Below are 23,756 nucleotides of genomic sequence, written 5' to 3'. Positions count from 1 at the left end.
TTATGTCTTTCGACCTTTGGTCCATTTGACCTTTTGTCGCACAGCCGAGAAATAATGGTACAAAATTACTTTTTTGGACACATGGAATCATTGCTCACTTGTTTATGTAATATTTTTTATCCGTTTATTTGGTTTGATTTTTTGAGCACAATTCATACTCTAAAAGCATTTATATTTTAGATGCATTCCATTGCTTGCAACTAAATAATTTTGGTTTCCAGTTTGTAATCGACAACTATTTCTCAAATTTCTTGTTTGATAGGGTTAACAGAAAAAAAACTTAGTTTTGATAATCTTTTTTTTCTCTAACATTACAATTAAATTGTATACTGTAAAATAAATGTATTTAGTGAAAAAAGAAGGTCAGATTGTTGCAGACAAATGCATTGTAAATTTAATTTTTGAATTCAACAAGTTTTTTTTTTTCAGAGAAATAAGCCACGTGGCCATAAGGGGGGGGGGGGGGGTTTGCAAGAAACCACGAAAAACCATGGGGGGGGGTAGGGGGTGTCAAAAATTCCCAAAAAAAAGGCCACGTGGTTTATGCACGACCCCTAATGGAGTGCATTTTTTGTGTCCTGGCACACGCAAAGACATTTGTTGAGAATATGACGTGAAGGTGGGTCTACGAGGTCTAATTAAGAAGTCCATTTTTGATTTCATAACCCATCCTCAGTAAGGTGAGGAAGGTAAAACTGTAGCTCACTAACTGGGCTGAATTAATTTTTATTTTTAAGTATAAGATTCTTGTATAGGACTCTTGTGACGAAACCTTTTCTATGAAATGTTCATAGAAAAGATCTTTCGAAATGCAAAATGCTCGTTTGGTGTCCTGTCTCGACGGGCCAATCTGCTTCTAATCACTCTGCAATCCTCATTCGATCATTTCCAACGCCATCCGCGTTCAACGAGGTGACCCTGCTCTTGAGCATCTCCGTTTACCTCAGTCGCCTGAGTTTCTCTCTCTTCCGAGGTCTTTGCAAACATAAAATACAGCAACCAGGTAGCAGCTCTCTGATTCGCTGCGAAACCCCCGAAAACAAAAAAGTGACACCAACTGGTCAAGTCAACCCCCCTCCCTCCTCGTTCTAGCTGGCGTTGACCGGACCGGCCGCACACCACGACAGACACACGCAGAACGCGCGCGTTATGAAGTCGCTGAAGGACAATCTACCACACAACCACCGTCAAATGGGTCATCCATGAACTACTCGGATCCCTCTTTCCGCATCAACAACCTGCAGCTACCGCGTGGTTAACGGATGGCCCCTCATAAGTAGCAGCAACAGCTTGCGGAGTATTGTTGCTCTCGGAACAAAATGCACCACAACTGAGCCGTTTGATTATAGCCCACAAGTTTCGTAGGCATCGCGTCGAGTCGAGGGGGCGAAGCGGGTGGAGAAGACCGAAGTTGCGTTTTTGTTTTGATACCATCATCCCACACGTGGTGGTGCAGGCCCTTTGGGGGGTGTCCTCCCAGATGGAATCGATTTGAGAATCGCCCTCGCGCGCGACTCATCGGTGCCATTACGTGGCCATTTCAGCCCGCCCGAGGGAGGCAAAAGGTCACGCGGTGGACACGACAAAGGCGGGACCTCGCGGACTAGCGCTGATATATAGAGCACACACACTCTCGGCGGACGGCGGCGGCGTCGGCGGCTCTCCCTGAAAAGTGCCATCGACAAACAGCAGCAGGCAGCAGGGGAAAAAAAACAACACGAACCACGTTATCGTTCACAGCCGTCGTCGCCTCGTCCCCTTTGCCCGGCCAACACTACCACCACCATCACCACCACCGGAGGCCATACCGCGTCACGCTCTCTAGAGCGCCATCATCATCATCATCGCGTTTGCCATCATTAGCCATCATCAACGCGATGGCAGCAGCAGCAGCAGCAGCACCCGAGTTGAAACCCTGAACCAGCACCAGCAGCCAGCGGTTTCGACTGTGTGTGACCCTCTGTTAACCAACACACAGAAACGGCGAAAACCGACCCGCTCCGGGCCTGTTGTAGAGCTGTGGTAGCGGCTGTACGGTACGGCAAGTCGCACCCGACCTGACGACGACGACGACGACGACGTTCCTTCAGGGCCACATGCGGACGGACGCGGGCCAGCGTTACTGTGAGGCAGAAACAGGCAAGCGCGCAGGCAACGTTGCCGCGTCGTCAAAATGGCCACCCGAGTCCGGGACGGCAGCTGCACCGGAAAGCGAGTTCCCCGACAAGTTTGCTTCTTCTTCGTCGCTCGTAGGAAGTCTCGATTTCACGAAGGAGCCGTTGCACCGGGGACAAAGACGTGACTTTCAGCTTAGGCTGGGTTCTGGCTGCCGTACGGGAGGAAAAAGGCTTCCTCGTCATGGCCACGAGGTTTGCATCACCCTGGCCAATTTGAGCCACTGCAGTGCACTGGTCGTCGTTGATGATCGTCGTACAATGACGCGGCTCACTCACTTGACGCGTTTCCCTTCCCTTTCGGTAGCGACCGCAGTGTGGGCATTATACCCAAGTTGAACGTATGAGAATACCCGGGGCATGGCCCGAGCTTCGATTGCAAACCAATTTTCTAAAAATCCAACATTTTATTCTAATTGTCCTGCTAAAATTTGAACTGACTTAATTTAGGTGGCTGCACATTTTGCATCTTGATGTAGATGTACCCTTTTTGGCAATAATTGGCAAGAAAAAAATTTCAATGGGATACTTCACCGAACGAAGCTTAATACTCTATTCCATAACAAGGCGTATTTTTTCGAGACCTCAAAGATAAAAAATTGGGTATGTCTGATATTTGGCACCGTGAAAGAAGGGCTCTTTCCCGACATTTTGCGGGGTCCAGCGAAATATTTCGTCGGGGAGTCTAGAGTAACTTTTTTTAGAAGATTATTTTTCGATTTTATGGGATATTTGTTCAAAAAAAAATTACCCAAAAGGTTCAGAAATTTTTTTTTTGCATTTCCGTCGTGAAACTACTTACTTTTCCTGTCATTCTTGAACGACGAAACAGCCTACTATTCTGTACCAAAAATAACAGAATCGAATAGTAACCCTTTTCAAAACAAATGCTGAAAAGTTCTACTTTTCAGCACTGTTAGGAGGAAAAGTTATACTTTTCAACATTTTTTTGATTTGAACGATTCATTGAATCAATGCATGGACATTTGTCCTACAATTCTGTCCAAATGGTGTTTTTCGGAATTGCAAAAAACGTTGTATGGAACTCGTTGCAAAACTTGATTTTTCATCACTCGTCGTATTTATCTAACTCGGTGAACCTCGTTAGATAAATGTACGACTCGTGCTGAAAAAATCCTCTTTTTGCAACTTGTTGCATGAACTACTATTTCAATCCTCTGCCACATTACACCATTACATTTTAATACATTTTAGAATCAATCAAATTGTGGAGAACAGTTTTTTGAACAAGTTCCATAAAAAAGTATCAGTTTTGGTTCAATATAAGCAAAGATATTCCCAATTTCCTGAAATAAATAGTGCCTTTCTCTAAAATTTCTTAATTTAGTTACCTTTCACATGATGGGCACTGCCTACTGAGTTTTGTAATGAATGCTATAGAATAATTTTAATGAATTTCGTCAAAACTTGTTATAATTTTATGGTTCAAAAAAATATTATCATCATAAAAAATATCTCATGAAACTTTCTGGAGGGATTGAGAACCACCATTTAAAATGATTGAATAAATTTTCTGTTATTTGAATATTTGTAATTTTCTACATGTATGTAACCCCTTAAAGAAGACGTTTTTCAATGAAAAGATTTTTTTTTCACCGACTTTAACGAAAAAATGCAACTCTTAACCCCTAACCGATTTTGCTCAAAATTTTCACTGTTACTTCTTATTTCCCAAGTCAGCGAATCAGGGAATATTCCTGATGTCGATTTTTTTATTGTCACCCTACTGTCCAAACAAAAATGGTTAAAAACACTGAAATCCAAAAAGTCCTGCAAAATTCATGAAGATATTTGGGTAATTCTCTACCAACTTACACGAAATCGGAAAAAGTTGCCCCAACCCCTATTCGATTTGCGTGAAATTATGTCCTAAGGGGTAACTTTTGTCTCTGATCACGAATCCGAGGTCCGTTTTTTGATATCTCGTGACGAAGGGGCTGTTTTTTGAACATGCAAAAAAGACATGATTTTCAAACATTTGCAGCCTGAAAAGTTGTTGAGATGGAAATTTGGTATCAAACGGACTTTTATGTAAAATTGGACGCCCGATTTGAAAGCGTACTCAAAATTCCAAAAAAACGATTTTTTCATCGAAAAAAAAAAACAAATTTTTCACACTCAACTACATTTTTTTTTTTTTTGATCATGTCATTTTATGGGAAATTTAATGTACTTTTCGAATCTGCATTAACCCAGAAGGTTCTTTTATTTCATTTAGAACAAAACTTTTCATTAAAAATTTGGCGTTTTTTCTGTTTTTGCAGGATTATTCTTTAGAGTATAACACTGTTCGACCAAGTTGATATATAGACATAAGGGGTTTGTTTGTAATCATCACAAGATATTGCTATTTTACAAAAAAACGTTACTTAATCCACCCTTAGGTGGTTGGCGCCTTCCTCACATTTAAAGGGTGCTATCCAAAATGCAAAAATTGCGTAAATAACACTTAAGTGCTTATAACATTCGATAAGGTTGTCAGATCTTCAATGTTTTGGATGCGTTGGAAAGGTCTTTTGAATACCTATCCAACGATAGGTCGCATGAGAGATCCGGACAACGTTTTCATCAACATATCTGAGATCCGGCCTCCAAAAAGCGTATAAATAACACTTAAGTGCTTATAACTTTTGATAAATTTGTCAGATCTTCAATGTCTTAAACGCGTTGGAAAGGTCTTTTAAATACCTTTTTGAAAATGTATAGCATGACGGGTTTTGTTACAAAAACCACCCTTTTTACAATCTTCCGGACTTTTGCTAAAATCGTTTTTTTTAGCATAACTTTTGAAGCACTTAACTAAACTGCATAATTTTTAATAGCGACTTATGGGACTCCAAGACGGATCGAATGACGCCAAAACGGACAAAATCGGTTCAGCCAATGTCGAGATAATCGAGTGACAATTTTTTGATCAACATCCCACCACACACACAGACATTTGCTCAGAATTTGATTCTGAGTCGATAGGTACACATGAAGGTGGGTCTAGGAGGTCTAATTGAGAAGTTCATTTTTCGAGTGATTTTATAGCCTTTCCTCAGTAACGTGAGGAAGGCAAAAAAAAACGATTTTTTCATCGAAAAAAAAAACAAATTTTTCACACTCAACTACATTTTTTTTATCATGTCATTTTATGGGAAATTTAATGTACTTTTCGAATCTGCATTAACCCAGAAGGTTCTTTTATTTCATTTAGAACAAAACTTTTCATTAAAAATTTGGCGTTTTTTCTGTTTTTGCAGGATTATTCTTTAGAGTATAACACTGTTCGACCAAGTTGATATATAGACATAAGGGGTTTGTTTGTAATCATCACAAGATATTGCTATTTTACGAAAAAACGTTACTTAATCCACCCTTAGGTGGTTGGCGCCTTCCTCACATTTAAAGGGTGCTATCCAAAATGCAAAAATTGCGTAAATAACACTTAAGTGCTTATAACATTCGATAGGGTTGTCAGATCTTCAATGTTTTGGATGCGTTGGAAAGGTCTTTTGAATACCTATCCAACGATAGGTCGCATGAGAGATCCGGACAACGTTTTCATCAACATATCTGAGATCCGGCCTCCAAAAAGCGTATAAATTACACTTAAGTGCTTATAACTTTTGATAAATTTGTCAGATCTTCAATGTCTTAAACGCGTTGGAAAGGTCTTTTAAATACCTTTTTGAAAATGTATAGCATGACGGGTTTTGTTACAAAAACCACCCTTTTTACAATCTTCCGGACTTTTGCTAAAATCGTTTTTTTTAGCATAACTTTTGAAGCACTTAACTAAACTGCATAATTTTTAATAGCGACTTATGGGACCCCAAGACGGAACGAATGACGTCAAAACGGACAAAATCGGTTCAGCCAATGTCGAGATAATCGAGTGACAATTTTTTGATCAACATCCCACACACAGACATTTGCTCAGAATTTGATTCTGAGTCGATAGGTATACATGAAGGTGGGTCTAAGAGGTCTAATTGAGAAGTTCATTTTTCGAGTGATTTTATAGCCTTTCCTCAGTAACGGGAGGAAGGCAAAAAAGATTTGAAAATTTTGGTTGCGTCGATCATGGTCCCTTAAGACAAAGTTTCACGCGGTGAGTTGGCGGAGAATGGCCCATTTAATGATTTAAGTTATAAGAAGTTCGGTTTTAAAATTGGGTTTAAAAAAGTAGAAATTGTATGAAAAACATCAAAATATTTTTAACTTTCGGCAATGATACAATCAAATGTCTTAATCATGTTATGTTTGAAAATGTTTTTTTTTTCACCTAAAACAGATTTAAAAAAAAATATTCAGGAAATTCCGCGAAGGGACCATCCATAAACTAGGTTTTTTGAAATCTCAGAACTACCCTCCTTCCCCCCTCGTGGACAATTTTCTTACAAAACATTTTTTTGTATGAAGCGTGGACAATCGCTGACCCCCCGCCCTCCTTCGGTGTCCACGTGGGTTATGATGAATGGTCCCAAAATCCGGAGACGGAATCTTCAGAAGCTTATTTTCAACAACTTTGAGTGGGAGTTGTTGTTGGAATCAGAATCGGAGTCGGTGGAGCTGTGGCATTTTGGGGAGCTAGTCGTTGAATCTTCAGGTAAGCCAATTTGTTTTGATTTGAAGAATAAACCAATGATACCGAATAACGTTGGTAAAAGGAAAAGAACAAAACATTAATTTTTTGAGCATATTGATTTCGAGGAGTTTTACCCAAAACGATCCAACCCTGCCTTCCATCCACGGGACACCAACCCCCGACAAAGTCCGTCCCTTGCTGGCCCCGAACCGAAATTCTTTGTGCTTGTCCGCGCCTTCACCTTTTTAGCCTGGCTGGATCCTGACCCTAAACCAGTCAGCGTATCCCCTGGGGTGGCAGCAGCCAGCCAGAAGACTCGCAATGAGAAAGGGAGTAAAAAAGAAGAAGGCGCAAAACACCCAAACCATCTGTTCTGTACCGTTGAGGCCATGGACAGGGTTTGGCCAGGGCACCCGTAAAAAGGTCGATTCCCTTCTTGCCTCGAGAAGGCGGCCAACGTTGGTCTCGGAGATTGGCCTTTGCGCGTCCGCTCGGGAAGTGCGTTTCCTCTCCCTTGCCGCTGCTGCTGCACATCAAACAGACTGACAAACTTCACGGTACCGTTGGGGGGTGGCATTTTGGACAAAATTTTAGGTTTTTTTTTTTTGTTAATTTTATGTAGTGCAAATTAAACAAACTAGTTGGAGTTCTACGATTTCCATGACTTCGGATGGAATTTAACAAAAATTTCTAAAGCTGCTCCACCCTACTGTAGACCAAAGTTTGAGGACGTTCAGGACGAGGCAACCGACGCAGGCAAAGAAACGACGACGAGGACGGATCCGTTTGGGATCCGTAAACCGCCCGTCTCTGTGAGTGTGTGTGCGAGCGCCCTCGTTCCTTTCCAATCGAGTCTCTCTCTCTGTGTGTTGGATTTCGAAGAAGGCCAGCACACAAAGAGGCCGTGTGCGCGTTCCTCCGGCGTGACTGGCCGTGGCCACTGAGGGGTAGCTCAGATTTTTCCGTTCCCTTGAAGCCGCCACAAGGCGTAGTCGTCGTCGTCACCATCATCGCAGCCGAGCTATGGTTGCTAACCAAAAGTATGGGAAGGGAGGGACACGGTTCGCGTGTGGGCAACATCGGCCAGCAGGGCCCTCGCAATATGGTCCCGCAGCGTGTTGGTTCAGTGAGGCGGCCAGAAAATGGCGGCAACGTGGCAGTTTTTAACAATTCTCGGTTTGATTTTTTCCATAATTGATTGATGATTTCTTTGGCATAAACTAGAAAAATCAAACTCACCAGTGAAGTTGACGGGATCCTCCGCATCCGACACGTCCCGCGATTGCTGCTGCTGCTGCTGCGGCATGTGCTGCTTGTTCACACCAACCTGCTGCTGGTTCCGGTTGTGATCCACCTCCCGGCTATCCTCGTCGTCCTCGTCCTCAAACATCCTTCCCCCGGCCAAATCCGTCCCATCGTCCCGCACGTTAAAGTCATAGTTCGGCTTCAACCCGGCCCGCTTCAGGGCGTCCACGTAACGCGACATGGTCCGCAAACTGGGCAGCGCCAACTCACCGTCCCGGATCAACGACTGGTACGCGGCCACCCCGATGGCGGCCTTCAGCTTCAGAGCCGCCTTCACGTTCGGTTCCTTCCACTTTTTCCGGATTTCATCGTCAACCGGGGCCGCCACCGGCGGCTGAACACAACTGGTCGGAGTACTCTCCCGGCTCTCGCTGTCACCCCCCACCGATTGTCCCACCTTATCGGCGAGCCGCTTGAGACGCTTCTTGGCCGCGTAGTAGTCCTTCTTCACCGAACCGTACCGCAGTTTGGTGTTTTCCAGCGTTTTCTTGTACTCCAGCAGGGTGGTCATGAGGCGGCAGTTTTCTTCCCGTAGTACCGCGACCTCGCTGCTTTCGCTGAGGGCTGGGATCGAGGGGCCGTTCAGTGTGGCGGTTGCGGCACGTTCCGCGTCCGAACCGGTGTCCTCGAGTTTGACCGACGAGATGGACATTTTGTGCGTTAAGTGGGGTGAATCACTGGTTTTTGGAGGTTTAATATAGATCTGAAAGAAGATTTGAAAGAAATCATCGTTGAAACATATAGTAACAAAAATTCTAAAAAAACGATTTTCAACCAAGTTTTTTTTAATATTGATTTTCAAAAGCATTATTTATTTATTTTTATTATGGTTTTGCGCCATTTACAAATGACGCAGCATTTTTTTGAGATTTTTAGATTTTACTGTTTATATGTTGTTATTGTTAATTCATTTACTTCTGGCAGTTTTAACCTTCTTGGTCAATTACTGTTTATAAGATTTTTAACTACTCTTTAAGTAGTTAGTCCAATGTTCGATAAGGCTGTTGCAAATCTTTTTCAAAGTTTTTGAAATTTAGTGATTTTTAGATTATTATATTTTTAAATTTTGAATTTTAAGATTCATTTTTTTTATTTACAAATACTTAAGTTTTTGTGATTAATAGATTTTTAGTAATAAGATTTTCCAGTTTTTATAATTTTAAAACTTCAAGAAATTTAAGCGTTCAGGTTTTCAATGATTCCAGATTTTTCGATTATCAAATGTTTTAAATTTTAGATTTTTATATATTTAGATTTTTAGATTTTTAGATTTTTAGATTTTTAGATTTTTAAATTTTTAGATTTTTAGATTTTTAAATTTTTAAATTTTTAGATTTTTAGATTTTTAGATTTTTAGATTTTTAGATTTTTAAATTTTTAGATTTTTAGATTTTTAGATTTTTAGATTTTTAGATTTTTAGATTTTTAGATTTTTAGATTTTTAGATTTTTAGATTTTTAGATTTTTAGATTTTTATATTTTTAGATTTTTAGATTTTTAGATTTTTAGATTTTTAGATTTTAGATTTTTAGATTTTTAGATTTTTAGATTTTTAGATTTTTAGATTTTTAGATTTTTAGATTTTTAGATTTTTAGATTTTTAGATTTTTAGATTTTTAGATTTTTAGATTTTTAGATTTTTAGATTTTTAGATTTTTAGATTTTTAGATTTTTAGATTTTTAGATTTTTAGATTTTTAGATTTTTAGATTTTTAGATTTTTAGATTTTTAGATTTTTAGATTTTTAGATTTTTAGATTTTTAGATTTTTAGATTTTTAGATTTTTAGATTTTTAGATTTTTAGATTTTTAGATTTTTAGATTTTTAGATTTTAGATTTTTAGATTTTTAGATTTTTAGATTTTTAGATTTTTAGATTTTTAGATTTTTAGATTTTTAGATTTTTAGATTTTAAGATTTTTAGATTTTTAGATTTTTAGATTTTTAGATTTTTAGATTTTTAGATTTTTAGATTTTTAGATTTTCAGATTTTTAGATTTTTAGATTTTTAGATTTTTAGATTTTTAGATTTTTAGATTTTTAGATTTTTAGATTTTTAGATTTTTAGATTTTTAGATTTTTAGATTTTTATATTTTTATATTTTTATATTTTTAGATTTTTAGATTTTTATATTTTTAGATTTTTATATTTTTAGATTTTTAGATTTTTAGATTTTTAGATTTTTAGATTTTTAGATTTTTAGATTTTTAGATTTTTAGATTTTTAGATTTTTAGATTTTTAGATTTTTAGATTTTTAGATTTTTAGATTTTTAGATTTTTAGATTTTTAGATTTTTAGATTTTTAGATTTTTAGATTTTTAGATTTTTAGATTTTTAGATTTTTAGATTTTTAGATTTTTAGATTTTTAGATTTCTAGATTTTTAGATTTTTAGATTTTTAGATTTTTAGATTTTTAGATTTTTAGATTTTTAGATTTTTAGATTTTTAGATTTTTAGATTTTTAGATTTTTATTTTTTAGATTTTTAGATTTTTAGATTTTTAGATTTTTAGATTTTTAGATTTTTAGATTTTTAGATTTTTAGATTTTTATATTTTTATATTTTTAGATTTTTAGATTTTTATATTTTTAGATTTTTATATTTTTAGATTTTTAGATTTTTAGATTTTTAGATTTTTAGATTTTTAGATTTTTAGATTTTTAGATTTTTAGATTTTTAGATTTTTAGATTTTTAGATTTTTAGATTTTTAGATTTTTAGATTTTTAGATTTTTAGATTTTTAGATTTTTAGATTTTTAGATTTTTAGATTTTTAGATTTTTAGATTTTTAGATTTTTAGATTTTTAGATTTTTAGATTTTTAGATTTTTAGATTTTTAGATTTTTAGATTTTTAGATTTTTAGATTTTTAGATTTTTAGATTTTTAGATTTTTAGATTTTTAGATTTTTAGATTTTTAGATTTTTAGATTTTTAGATTTTTAGATTTTTAGATTTTTAGATTTTTAGATTTTTAGATTTTTAGATTTTTAGATTTTTAGATTTTTAGATTTTTAGATTTTTAGATTTTCAGATTTTTAGATTTTTAGATTTTTAGATTTTTAGATTTTAGATTTTTAGATTTTTAGATTTTTAGATTTTTAGATTTTTAGATTTTTAGATTTTTAGATTTTTAGATTTTTAGATTTTTAGATTTTTAGATTTTTAGATTTTTAGATTTTTAGATTTTTAGATTTTTAGATTTTTAGATTTTTAGATTTTTAGATTTTTAGATTTTTAGATTTTTAGATTTTTAGATTTTTAGATTTTTAGATTTTTAGATTTTTAGATTTTTAGATTTTTAGATTTTTAGATTTTTAGATTTTTAGATTTTTAGATTTTTAGATTTTTAGATTTTTAGATTTTTAGATTTTTAGATTTTAGATTTTTAGATTTTTAGATTTTTAGATTTTTAGATTTTTAGATTTTTAGATTTTTAGATTTTTAGATTTTTAGTGGTCATTTTTAGATTTTTAGATATTTAGATTTTTAGATTTTCAGATTTTTAAATTTTTAGATTTTTAGATTTTTAGGTATTTAGATTTTTAGATTTTTAGATTTTTGGATTTTTAGATTTTTAGATTTTTAGTTTTTTAGATATTTAGATTTTTAGATTTTTAGATTTTCAGATTTTTAGATTTTTAGATTTTTAGATTTTTAGATTTTTAGATTTTTAGATTTTTAGATTTTTAGATTTTTAGATTTTTAGATTTTTAGATTTTTAGATTTTTAGATTTTTAGATTTTTAGATTTTTAGATTTTTAGATTTTTAGATTTTTAGATTTTTAGATTTTTAGATTTTTAGATTTTTAGATTTTTAGATTTTTAGATTTTTAGATTTTTAGATTTTTAGATTTTTAGATTTTTAGATTTTTAGATTTTTAGATTTTTAGATTTTTAGATTTTTAGATTTTTAGATTTTTAGATTTTTAGATTTTTAGATTTTAGATATTTAGATATTTAGATTTTTAGATTTTTAGATTTTTAGATTTTTAGATTTTTAGATTTTTAGATTTTTAGATTTTTAGATTTTTAGATTTTTAGATTTTTAGATTTTTAGATTTTTAGATTTTTAGATTTTTAGATTTTTAGATTTTTAGATTTTTAGATTTTAGATTTTTAGATTTTTAGATTTTTAGATTTTTAGATTTTTAGATTTTTAGATTTTTAGATTTTTAGATTTTTAGATTTTTAGATTTTTAGATTTTTAGATTTTTAGATTTTTAGATTTTAGATTTTTAGATTTTTAGATTTTTAGATTTTTAGATTTTTAGATTTTTAGATTTTTAGATTTTTAGATTTTTAGATTTTTAGATTTTTAGATTTTTAGATTTTTAGATTTTTAGATTTTTAGATTTTTAGATTTTTAGATTTTTAGATTTTTAGATTTTTAGATTTTAGATTTTTAGATTTTTAGATTTTTAGATTTTTAGATTTTTAGATTTTTAGATTTTTAGATTTTTAGATTTTTAGATTTTTAGATTTTTAGATTTTTAGATTTTTAGATTTTTAGATTTTAGATTTTTAGATTTTTAGATTTTTAGATTTTTAGATTTTTAGATTTTTAGATTTTTAGATTTTTAGATTTTTAGATTTTTAGATTTTTAGATTTTTAGATTTTTAGATTTTTAGATTTTTAGATTTTTAGATTTTTAGATTTTTAGATTTTTAGATTTTTAGATTTTTAGATTTTTAGATTTTTAGATTTTTAGATTTTTAGATTTTTAGATTTTTAGATTTTTAGATTTTTAGATTTTTAGATTTTTAGATTTTTAGATTTTTAGATTTTTAGATTTTTAGATTTTTAGATTTTTAGATTTTTAGATTTTTAGATTTTTAGATTTTTAGATTTTTAGATTTTTAGATTTTTAGATTTTTAGATTTTTAGATTTTTAGATTTTTAGATTTTTAGATTTTTAGATTTTTAGATTTTTAGATTTTTAGATTTTTAGATTTTTAGTTTTTAGATTTTTAGATTTTTAGATTTTTAGATTTTATTTTTTGATTTTTAGATTTTTAGATTTTTAGATTTTTAGATTTTTAGATTTTTAGATTTTTAGATTTTTAGATTTTTAGATTTTTAGATTTTTAGATTTTTAGATTTTTAGATTTTTAGATTTTTAGATTTTTAGATTTTAGATTTTTAGATTTTTAGATTTTTAGATTTTTAGATTTTTAGATTTTTAGATTTTTAGATTTTTAGATTTTTAGATTTTAGATTTTTAGATATTTAGATATTTAGATTTTTAGATTTTTAGATTTTTAGATTTTTAGATTTTTAGATTTTTAGATTTTTAGATTTTTAGATTTTTAGATTTTTAGATTTTTAGATTTTTAGATTTTTAGATTTTTAGATTTTTAGATTTTTAGATTTTTAGATTTTTAGATTTTTAGATTTTTAGATTTTTAGATTTTTAGATTTTCAGATTTTTAGATTTTTAGATTTTTAGATTTTTAGATTTTTAGATTTTTAGATTTTTAGATTTTTAGATTTTTAGATTTTTAGATTTTTAGATTTTTAGATTTTTAGATTTTTAGATTTTTAGATTTTTAGATTTTTAGATTTTTAGATTTTAGATTTTTAGATTTTTAGATTTTAGATTTTTAGATTTTAGATTTTAGATTTTTAGATTTTTAGATTTTTAGATTTTTAGATTTTTAGATTTTAGATTTTTAGATTTTTAGATTTTTAGATTTTTAGATTTTTAGATTTTTAGATTTTTAGATTTTTAGATTTTTAGATTTTTAGATTTTTAGATTTTTAGATTTTTAGATTTTTAGATTTTTAGATTTTTAGATTTTTAGATTTTTAGATTTTTAGATTTTTAGATTTTTAGTGGTCATTTTTAGATTTTTAGATATTTAGATTTTTAGATTTTCAGATTTTTAAATTTTTAGATTTTTAGATTTTTAGGTATTTAGATTTTTAGATTTTTAGATTTTTGGATTTTTAGATTTTTAGATTTTTAGTTTTTTAGATATTTAGATTTTTAGATTTTTAGATTTTCAGATTTTTAGATTTTTAGATTTTTAGATTTTTAGATTTTTAGATTTTTAGATTTTTAGATTTTTAGATTTTTAGATTTTTAGATTTTTAGATTTTAGATTTTTAGATTTTTAGATTTTTAGATTTTTAGATTTTTAGATTTTTAGATTTTTAGATTTTTAGATTTTTAGATTTTTAGATTTTTAGATTTTTAGATTTTTAGATTTTTAGATTTTTAGATTTTTAGATTTTTAGATTTTTAGATTTTTAGATTTTTAGATTTTTAGATTTTTAGATTTTTAGATTTTTAGATTTTTAGATTTTTAGATTTTTAGATTTTTAGATTTTTAGATTTTTAGATTTTTAGATTTTTAGATATTTAGATATTTAGATTTTTAGATTTTTAGATTTTTAGATTTTTAGATTTTTAGATTTTTAGATTTTTAGATTTTTAGATTTTTAGATTTTTAGATTTTTAGATTTTTAGATTTTTAGATCTTTAGATTTTTAGATTTTTAGATTTTTAGATTTTTAGATTTTTAGATTTTTAGATTTTTAGATTTTTAGATTTTTAGATTTTTAGATTTTTAGATTTTTAGATTTTTAGATTTTTAGATTTTTAGATTTTTAGATTTTTAGATTTTTAGATTTTTAGATTTTTAGATTTTTAGATTTTTAGATTTTTAGATTTTTAGATTTTAGATTTTTAGATTTTTAGATTTTTAGATTTTTAGATTTTTAGATTTTTAGATTTTTAGATTTTTAGATTTTTAGATTTTTAGATTTTTAGATTTTTAGATTTTTAGATTTTTAGATTTTTAGATTTTTAGATTTTTAGATTTTTAGATTTTTAGATTTTTAGATTTTTAGATTTTTAGATTTTTAGATTTTTAGATTTTTAGATTTTTAGATTTTTAGATTTTTAGATTTTTAGATTTTTAGATTTTTAGATTTTAGATTTTTAGATTTTTAGATTTTTAGATTTTTAGATTTTTAGATTTTTAGATTTTTAGATTTTTAGATTTTAGATTTTTAGATTTTTAGATTTTTAGATTTTTAGATTTTTAGATTTTTAGATTTTTAGATTTTTAGATTTTCAGATTTTTAGATTTTTAGATTTTTAGATTTTTAGATTTTTAGATTTTTAAATTTTTAGATTTTTAGATTTTTAGATTTTTAGATTTTTAGATTTTTAGATTTTTAGATTTTTAGATTTTTAGATTTTTAGATTTTTAGATTTTTAGATTTTTAGATTTTTAGATTTTTAGATTTTTAGATTTTTAGATTTTAGATTTTTAGATTTTTAGATTTTTAGATTTTTAGATTTTTAGATTTTTAGATTTTTAGATTTTTAGATTTTTAGATTTTTAGATTTTTAAATTTTTAGATTTTTAGATTTTTAGATTTTTAGATTTTTAGTTTTTTAGATTTTTAGATTTTTAGATTTTTAGATTTTTATTTTTTTGATTTTTAGATTTTTAGATTTTTAGATTTTTAGATTTTTAGATTTTTAGATTTTTAGATTTTTAGATTTTTAGATTTTTAGATTTTTAGATTTTTAGATTTTTAGATTTTTAGATTTTTAGATTTTTAGATTTTTAGATTTTTAGATTTATAGATTTTTAGATTTTTAGATTTTTAGATTTTTAGATTTTTAGATTTTTAGATTTTTAGATTTTTAGATTTTTAGATTTTTAGATTTTTAGATTTTTAGATTTTTAGATTTTTAGATTTTTAGATTTTTAGATTTTTAGATTTTTAGATTTTTAGATTTTTAGATTTTTAGATTTTTAGATTAAAAAAAATATATTTAACCTTTTTAAATTTTTATATATTTAAAATTTAAAATTTTTAGATTTAAAGAGTAAGAGATATTTTTAATTTAAAGGACCAAAATTTTTAAAATTCAAGAACCAAAAATTTTTAATTTCATGACCCAAAAATTTTTAAATTTAGGAAACAATTTTTAACCAACCATTTTTAAATTTCAGAACCAAATTTTTTTAAATCTGTGGATAAAAAATTGTTTAAATAAAAGAGCCAACAATTTTTAAATTTAAGAGCCGATATTTTTTAAAACTAAGAATCAAAAATAATTTAAATTTGAGAACCACTCATTTTTTTAATTTCGGAATCAAAAACTTTCAAATTCAGGAAATTTGGAGTTATTTTTACAAAAAAAGTCCAAAAAACAAAATGATATATTTATGTATTTTGAGTGTTTTTGAATACTCCTGACTCAATGCGGTTTTAGAAACACACAAAAAGCAAAAGAAATATCGATCTTGAATTTAAAAAGTGAAGAAAAATTCAAAAATTCAAATAAAACAAAAATATAAAAAAAAATCATAAAATTTTAAACCTTAAAATTTTAAAATTCAGCAATAACTTTAAACAGTAGAAACTAAAATTAAACAAAAATCAGAAAATTTAGAAATTCAAAGTTCTAATATTCATTTCTTTTATAATTTCGAAAACTCTGACATACTACAACTCTAAAATTCTTAAAAGATGATTTAGATTTTTAGAATTTTTAAGTTTAAGAATTTTTAGATTTAATAATTTTAGGAGTTTTGCATATAAAAATTAAAAATTTCAAGAAATGTGGAATTTTAAAAATTATACACTCAAAAATAAATTGAATTCAATAGCAAAATTTTTTTAAACAAATTAAATATTGTTATTTTTTAAATCAAAAATTATAAATTTTAAAAATCTAAATTTTTAAATTTTAGAAATCCTTAAATATAAAATAAAAAAACCCTAAAAAAATCAATAAAATTAACATTCAAAGTTATGATATTAAAATTTCTAATAATCAAACATTCTAATGTTCTAAGATACAAAAAATCAGAAAAACTAAAATACCAAAAACTAAAAAAAAAAAAAACAAGATTCAAAATCCTAGTTTTTGAATTAACTCTTAGGTCCAAAAATAATTTTAAAAAGACTCAAAATTATAAACGAATTTAGAGGTTCTAAGAGTTCTAAATTATACAACTCTAAAAATTTAAAATACTGAGATTTATAAATCCCTAACATCTGAAGAAAAACAAAAAAAAAATCAAAATTCAAGCATCTCAAAATAAAAAAAAAAACTAATATTAAAAACATCAAAGTTAAATAAAATAAATTTAAAAATTCAAAAAAAATATTTAGAAAATCAAAAATTCTAAACTGTAGATTAGAGAATTTAAAAAAAAATACATAATTCAAGAATTAAAAATCAAGATATCTCGGAAAAATATCAAAAAAATTATATTAAAAGCAATAAAAAAAATTTAAATTAAAAACGAATCTGAAATTACAAATTCATAATTGAAAAATTTTGAGCCAAAGAATTTTTTAATTTCATATTTCTTGAAATTTTATATCATTAACTTTAAAATAATTAGATCTTAAAATCTTAAATATCTTATAGTCCATAAACTTAATAATTCAAGAAACAAAAATCGAAATAATGTTAGGATTCAAAAACAATTCGCAATTCGCAATTCGCAATTCGCAATTTTCAGTGTAAGAACGGGCCTTGACCGATCTTATGCACTATGTTCCCGACGAACACGCACTGCCCTTACACCTACATCTCACCCTTGCTCTGAGTCAGTACGAGCAGCACGCTAGAACACGCTTTGAGTGTTCGTGCCAGGCATGCACACCTTCTTTTCCGGTTACGCATTTTAACTCGGCCGGGGGTGGTACATTAATTAGGGTTTGATGTAAGTATAAGCGCCTAACCATTTATAGTGTGCCTATCAACTTTCATTAAAGCAAAAACTGTTTTATTTTTAGTTTGAATTCAAAAACTTATTGTTATTTACTGTGTATTGTTTTCTCTTGAAATCTTCCCTATTGTTGAGTCTGTTTATCTGTTGCTATTTCTTTTGTCGCGGTGTTTTGTTACAACTTTTGGTTCTAAGCATGTTATAAAAGTTTACCAAAAATACAATAGTAATATTTGTGTTAATTCTTTAACCATTCCATAAATTGAGTAAGGGCTCAAACCTCATTTGTTTGAAAAAAAGGGTGAAGATTGAAAACAATAGACAGTAAAAGAGAATTTATTTTATAAAAATCAAGTATCAATAGTAAGAGAATGATGAGCGTATTATGAAGAATAAAAATGAGAAGCTAGATTATTAGATGTAAAATTAGACAATAATTAAAAAATAGAGATACAAAACAAGCATAGATTATAGTAATGACAAATAAAGAATTATTCAAATAAATAAATTCGCAATAAAATCAAAAAAGATTAGGCGAATGATAAATAGACTTGATATTACTAGTACATTAAGGAAAAGTATATTTTTAAGGAAAAAAAAACAAAACAAAGTTTGTTACAGCAGTATCAATTGAAATCTTTGAGAGATAAGAGAATCAAAAGTTAGTAAAAATTAAAATCAAAAGTTGGATATTAAAAAGAAGAATCAGTGAAGAATTGGGAATCAGAAGAGCAAAATAAAAATAGGAGATCGGTGGTAGCTGAGAATGAAGAGAAGAGAAACCCCGTTGTGCGATGTTTCAGGTACATCCACAGCAGTTGACTCAACATACTGCGAATCAAAACAATACCGTCTACAATCACAAATTACTTCCCTTTCCCACATTGTCGCGCCCCTTTCTTTTAGCCGTCTCGACTCTGACCCGCGGTGGTCAAAGGTTTACGATCCGTTTCCACAGGCCACCAGCTAGGTCATCATGAAAACCAAGCCAACGTGGAGGTAAGAAAATAGGACACTCGCAAGGAACCAGAGCTATACTGTTCTGATCAAGATAATTCGGATGATCTAACAGAACTACGGATGTAGTTAGTTACGCTCCTTCCAGGATGTTCCTTACGTGGACGTCAACCGAAGAGCACGCAACAAGGTCAGTGCCATTGCATTCTCTTAGGTATCAATCCTTGGCCTGCAATAATGTTAGGATTCAGAAACAAAAATAAAAACAAAAAATATGTATTTAAAAAACCAAAAGTTATGGACCATCCATAAACTACGTGGACACTTCAAATCTTTTTTGTATGGAGCTTGGTCAATCGTTTTAAGATGTTGAGATGTTATATTTTTTAAATTAAAATTTTTAGATGTTTAGGATTGTCAGAATATTCTAATTTTAAATATTTGGAAAAAGAATATGAAATTATAAAGTATTTTCAACTCTAATATTTTAAAGGAATTTATGTTGTGTAGTTGGACTAAGCTCCCCGTTTTTGGTGCAAGTGTTATCAATCAATGTGTATCAACGGTATCAACAGTTTTTCAGAACGCATCAGATTACGTCACCCAAATAACATTTACTCACCTTGCTTCACGTGAAGCTTTGTCAAGTTCTTGGTAGATCTCAATGCAGGAACCGATCTTCCTCGTCGTTGCGATTCAAAAAGGATTCTTTCTCACACGCGATATTCTACACTCTTCGAAGGTTCTCCCTATCCTTGCAACGAGAAGCAACACTCAACCACGACGCGCGCGTGTTGTCCACGGAGTAGTCCCCTTCTCTTCTCGAAGCTACTACAGACGACGGCCTAACTCGACGACGATGGCCAGATCACCAGACTCACACCGTAAAAACCTTCACGAGCGGACAAAACACACAACTGATGCCGCTGGGCGCAGCAGGCCAAGTCTTGACTCGTTTAGCCGCTGTGTGTCTCGTCGCAGTTGGCCGTGTGTTACGACGACGAGGCACAACCTCCGCCGCGCGCGCTCTTTTCAATGACGATGACGGAAACCAAGGCCTTCTCCTCTCCGCCTGTCCGTAGCAACCACCGAGCCTGGCTCACAAGTGCGGTCGTCGTCGATGACGGTTGATGATGGCCACTGATGACGGAAGAAGAAAAAAATGCGATTCCTGCCCCTTGCTGGTTGGCTACTCTCGGCCAGATCTCGACCACATCGTTTTTGAAGCTTCGTTTAACTTTTTTTTGCGACCACGTAACTCTCACTAAATGTGGCCACTTTTTGGAAAAAAACGAATCCTCCAGCGGAACCTTTGGAACGTTAGAAGCAACACTTTGTTGTAAACAAAGCTAACAAAAACACTGTTTTCAGTATTCTTTACCTCAACAACACTACACGCACCCGAAAAGGCTTCCAAATCCGACCCCAAAACTGCCACTTCCGGTTTGCTTCGCGATGACACGTTCCGGCCTCGCCTTGTCCCCGGCACGTGAACGTCTTCCCGTAAGATCTGCTTGAGGGACTTGCAAAACGACGACCCGCGCGACACGGCAAAGAAGCAGCACGACGAAAAACTCGACCGTCACGTTTGACAGCTCGCGTAAGATTGAATGAGTTTTACAAACCAACACAAAAAAAAGAAGGAGAACAGTGCAGGAGGCGAGGGAGTGGGCAGTGGAAACTTGTTCGCTGTGTGCGTGCTAGAGTGAGATGGAACCATGCGTGAAACTGTGGAGAGAGGGAGACAAAGAAAGTGGTGAGTAATGTGTGTGTGTGTGTGTATGTGCGCGTAAACTGATCAAAACAAAAATCGCGAAAACGAGGGAAAAGATTCGCTGTCAGGGGTGGAACACGTTATGGTCGAAATGCCGTGCAGTAAAAAGTAACGCCAGGCTTTTTACACAGATCCGAATAAAAATAAAGGAACTTAAATTTGGGTTCAATTATTTTTTAGTTTAAAGGCTAGTCTGCAGATCGGAAGGAAAGGGGTCAAGAAACAGCTTTACGAATAGCAGAACAAAGGAGAGGGAGCGTTTTCTTGGGGCTTTTCTTCACCCTCTCTGGCTTGCTTTCGCTGCCGCTGCTGCTCATTTAAAAATTTTCTTGCCCGATTCCTTCCGAAGTGCATACACCGCTTTAGAGCGGATTCGAAAAATCGAAATTCGCGCATTCGAATTCGAGTTCATACGTATTCGAGTTAAAGACCACTCCAACTCTAAAAATCAGCTGTCAAACTAATTTTTACTCTTCAATTCCTCCAGTCGTTCCAACACACAAAGAAATTTCATAAGAATCGAACACTAACACTAATTTCTTTTGTAGCAAAAGTATGCTGATAAGACTGGAATAATAGTAAAACTTGTATAATGACCAACAATCAGGCAGCAACAAAAACGTGCCGGAATCAAAGGGACGAAAGAGCTATGAGGAGATGCAGCAGAATTGGGTCCTAAAATGAAACTTAAATTTGTGATATTATTGTTCACAACGATAAAGATTATTTTCATGAGAACAAATGGTTTTTTAAATCAATTTTAAAAGAATAACTTCAAAACCCTTCTTGACAGAAAAATTCCTGCATGACAGTTTGTTGTTTGTTTCATAGTTGGTCCATCTAAAAAATGTTGTCTTGTTAATTTTTTTTGCATTTAAATGCCAAAAAGTCATCAGAAATGGGTTTTAGTCTTGGTTTTAGTCATGTTTAAAATTTAAAACAAATCTTTTCGTTTGACACTTTTTAGTTTGTAAACCGTTGGTTTGGAAAAAGTCAAACAAGTGACGAACTGTCACTTTTTACACGGGACTCACACATACTATCAAACAAAACGTGCAGTGATAGTAAGTGCAGGGGGTTTCAATGTAAATGTTTTAAAAATTCCGAAAAATCAAAAAAAAATCAAACCTTTCAAAAATTCAAAAAAAAAATATATCCAATTATTTCTCAAATTCCAAAAAGTCGATTTTTTTAAATTAAGAATAATAGAAATAAGGTCCGAAAGTCCTTTGTTAATTTGTATGGACCCGATTAAAAACCATTTCTGATAACTTTTTTTTTTCATTTTAATGCAGAAATAAATAAATTGACAGGACAACATTTTTTTCGATGTTGATCCATCGAAAAAAAAAATGTCCCCTTGGAACGAGCTGTCAAGAAGGGCCATGAAGTTATTTTTTTTAATTTGATTTAAAAATCTATTTTAAATCCTAAGCTGTCGTACAAAAAGCGTCAATGTACTCAAAAAAAAAGCTTTATCGTTGTGAACAACAATATCACAAAATTAAGCTTAATTTTGGGACCCAATTCTGAAAAAAATCCGAAAATTCTATAAACTCTAAAATTTTCAGTAGATCCAAAAAATTTAAATCTAAATTCAAAATATCTTGAAAAAACATTCAAAAATGTCCACAAAAATGTAGAAAATTAAAAAAAATCAAAAAATTCCAAAAACTCTAAGATTAAGAATTTAAAAAAAAAAGTCCAACATTCCTAAAATCCAAAAAACCAAAAAGTTAAAAAAATCCTGAAATTCAAAAAAATAAAAAAATAAATCCAAAATAATAAAATAAAATATCTTGCAAAAGTTTCCAAAAAATTAAGAAAATTACATAAATTCAAAAAAACAATTTTGTAAAATATTAAAACATCTAAAATTAAAAAACAAAAACCCCAAAATTCCAAAAAAACAAAATAAATTAAAAATTTAAAAATTCCAATAAAATGTCAAAAGTCTTTAAAAAAATCTTAAAAATTCCAAACTATAAAAAAACTAAATTCTATAAATATAAAAATATTCCAAAATTCTGAAAATCCCAAGAATTAAAATCTTCAAAAAATAAAAAAAAATCACAAAATTCCAAAAAATAAAAAAAAAATCCAAAAAAAATCCAAAATATCGAAAAAATTTAAGAATTCCTAAAATTAAAAAAAAATCACAAAATCAAAAACAAATATGAAAAAATCCATAAATCACAAAAAATCTAAAATATTTCAAAAAGTTCAAAAATATCCAAAATTCAAAAAAAACTAATTTTTAAAAAAAATCTCAAATTCTGTTTGTTTTGAGGTCCCTTAAGACCCTATTAAAATTTATTCTGTTTGGTAAAGTACTTTTAAAGTTATGCCATGAAAAAGTTTTTTGTAGCTACAAAAAAGGGTAATTTATGCATAACCTCAAACTTGGAACCAAATATAACTATTTTTAGTTCGGGTAGTTTTGAAGTCAACGTTTGGCAGAAATACATTGGATATATGATTTACATTAAATAGGAATTTACAGGAAGCCGAACGCGGGTAGAAATTCATCAGATTTGAGTTTCCATGCTCAACGTTTCCATTAGATTCATGATTTACATTAGATTTAGATTTACATCGGAGTAATTTCCATTACTTTTTGCTCATTACATCATATTTATACATTACAATGAGTGAGTTTACATAAGAAACAGCATTTACGTGCTGTGTAAATTTACATATTTTTTTCTGTGTACCTCTCCACCAAAAATGAGCAAAAGTTACTTCATTAAGGTCTGTTTAGTCATGATTTTAAATAAAGTAACATAAACAAAATCTCTGCCATCAGCAGTCCCTGTTTATATAGCCCTGTCAACCTGTCAAACAAAAGGCTACATAAACCTCGTTACGAAAAAAGCAACAAGAAAAAAGCGCCATGTACATTCGGCGAAGAAAAACGAATCATAACAAAGCGCCCCCCTCAGTGACAGCAGGGTGATATCGACGTTGGTGATTTCAAAAGAAGTTATGTTTGTTTTTCTCAAATAAAATTACGGAAATAATGTTTTATTGAATATGGATGATCAAGTAACAACAAAAGCAACGTTTTTCATCGTTTGTTATCATTAGAACCAATGATTAGAACATCTTATTTTGCTTTTATATAAAAATGGTAATTGAAAATGGATGCTCTACATTCAAATGCGTTTTTCTCAAAACGCATGGTTTGTACATGATGCTTTTTGAAATGTTGGCGTCGAATTGTTTCCCTGATGAGATGAAT

The 23,756-nt window shown here is 30.3% G+C and overlaps 1 protein-coding gene across 4 annotated transcripts in view; it reads right to left on the bottom strand.

Annotated features, from left to right (window-relative positions):
• LOC6054670 overlaps nt 1-20,360 on the bottom strand; it is a 44,009-nt gene extending 23,649 nt beyond the window's left edge. The window contains exons 1-3 of one of the 4 annotated variants that reach the window (XM_038262757.1): nt 20,123-20,360; nt 19,364-20,051; nt 8,008-8,776 (exon numbers count right to left, since the gene is read on the bottom strand). In XM_038262757.1, the coding sequence (XP_038118685.1) occupies nt 8,008-8,725 (718 nt within the window). In that variant the 5' untranslated portion in view covers nt 8,726-8,776; nt 19,364-20,051; nt 20,123-20,360. The remainder of the gene's footprint in view (nt 1-8,007; nt 8,777-19,363; nt 20,052-20,122) is intronic. The other 3 variants (XM_038262759.1, XM_038262758.1, XM_038262760.1) reach the window with 3 other exon arrangements.
• Between the last annotated feature and the right edge of the window lie 3,396 nt (nt 20,361-23,756).

Source organism: Culex quinquefasciatus, chromosome 3 (assembly GCF_015732765.1).
Source record: "Culex quinquefasciatus strain JHB chromosome 3, VPISU_Cqui_1.0_pri_paternal, whole genome shotgun sequence".
Classification (NCBI taxonomy): Eukaryota; Metazoa; Arthropoda; class Insecta; order Diptera; family Culicidae; genus Culex; species Culex quinquefasciatus.
Note: the sequence above shows the minus strand (reverse complement) of the source record. Positions and strands in the feature narration are given on the sequence as shown.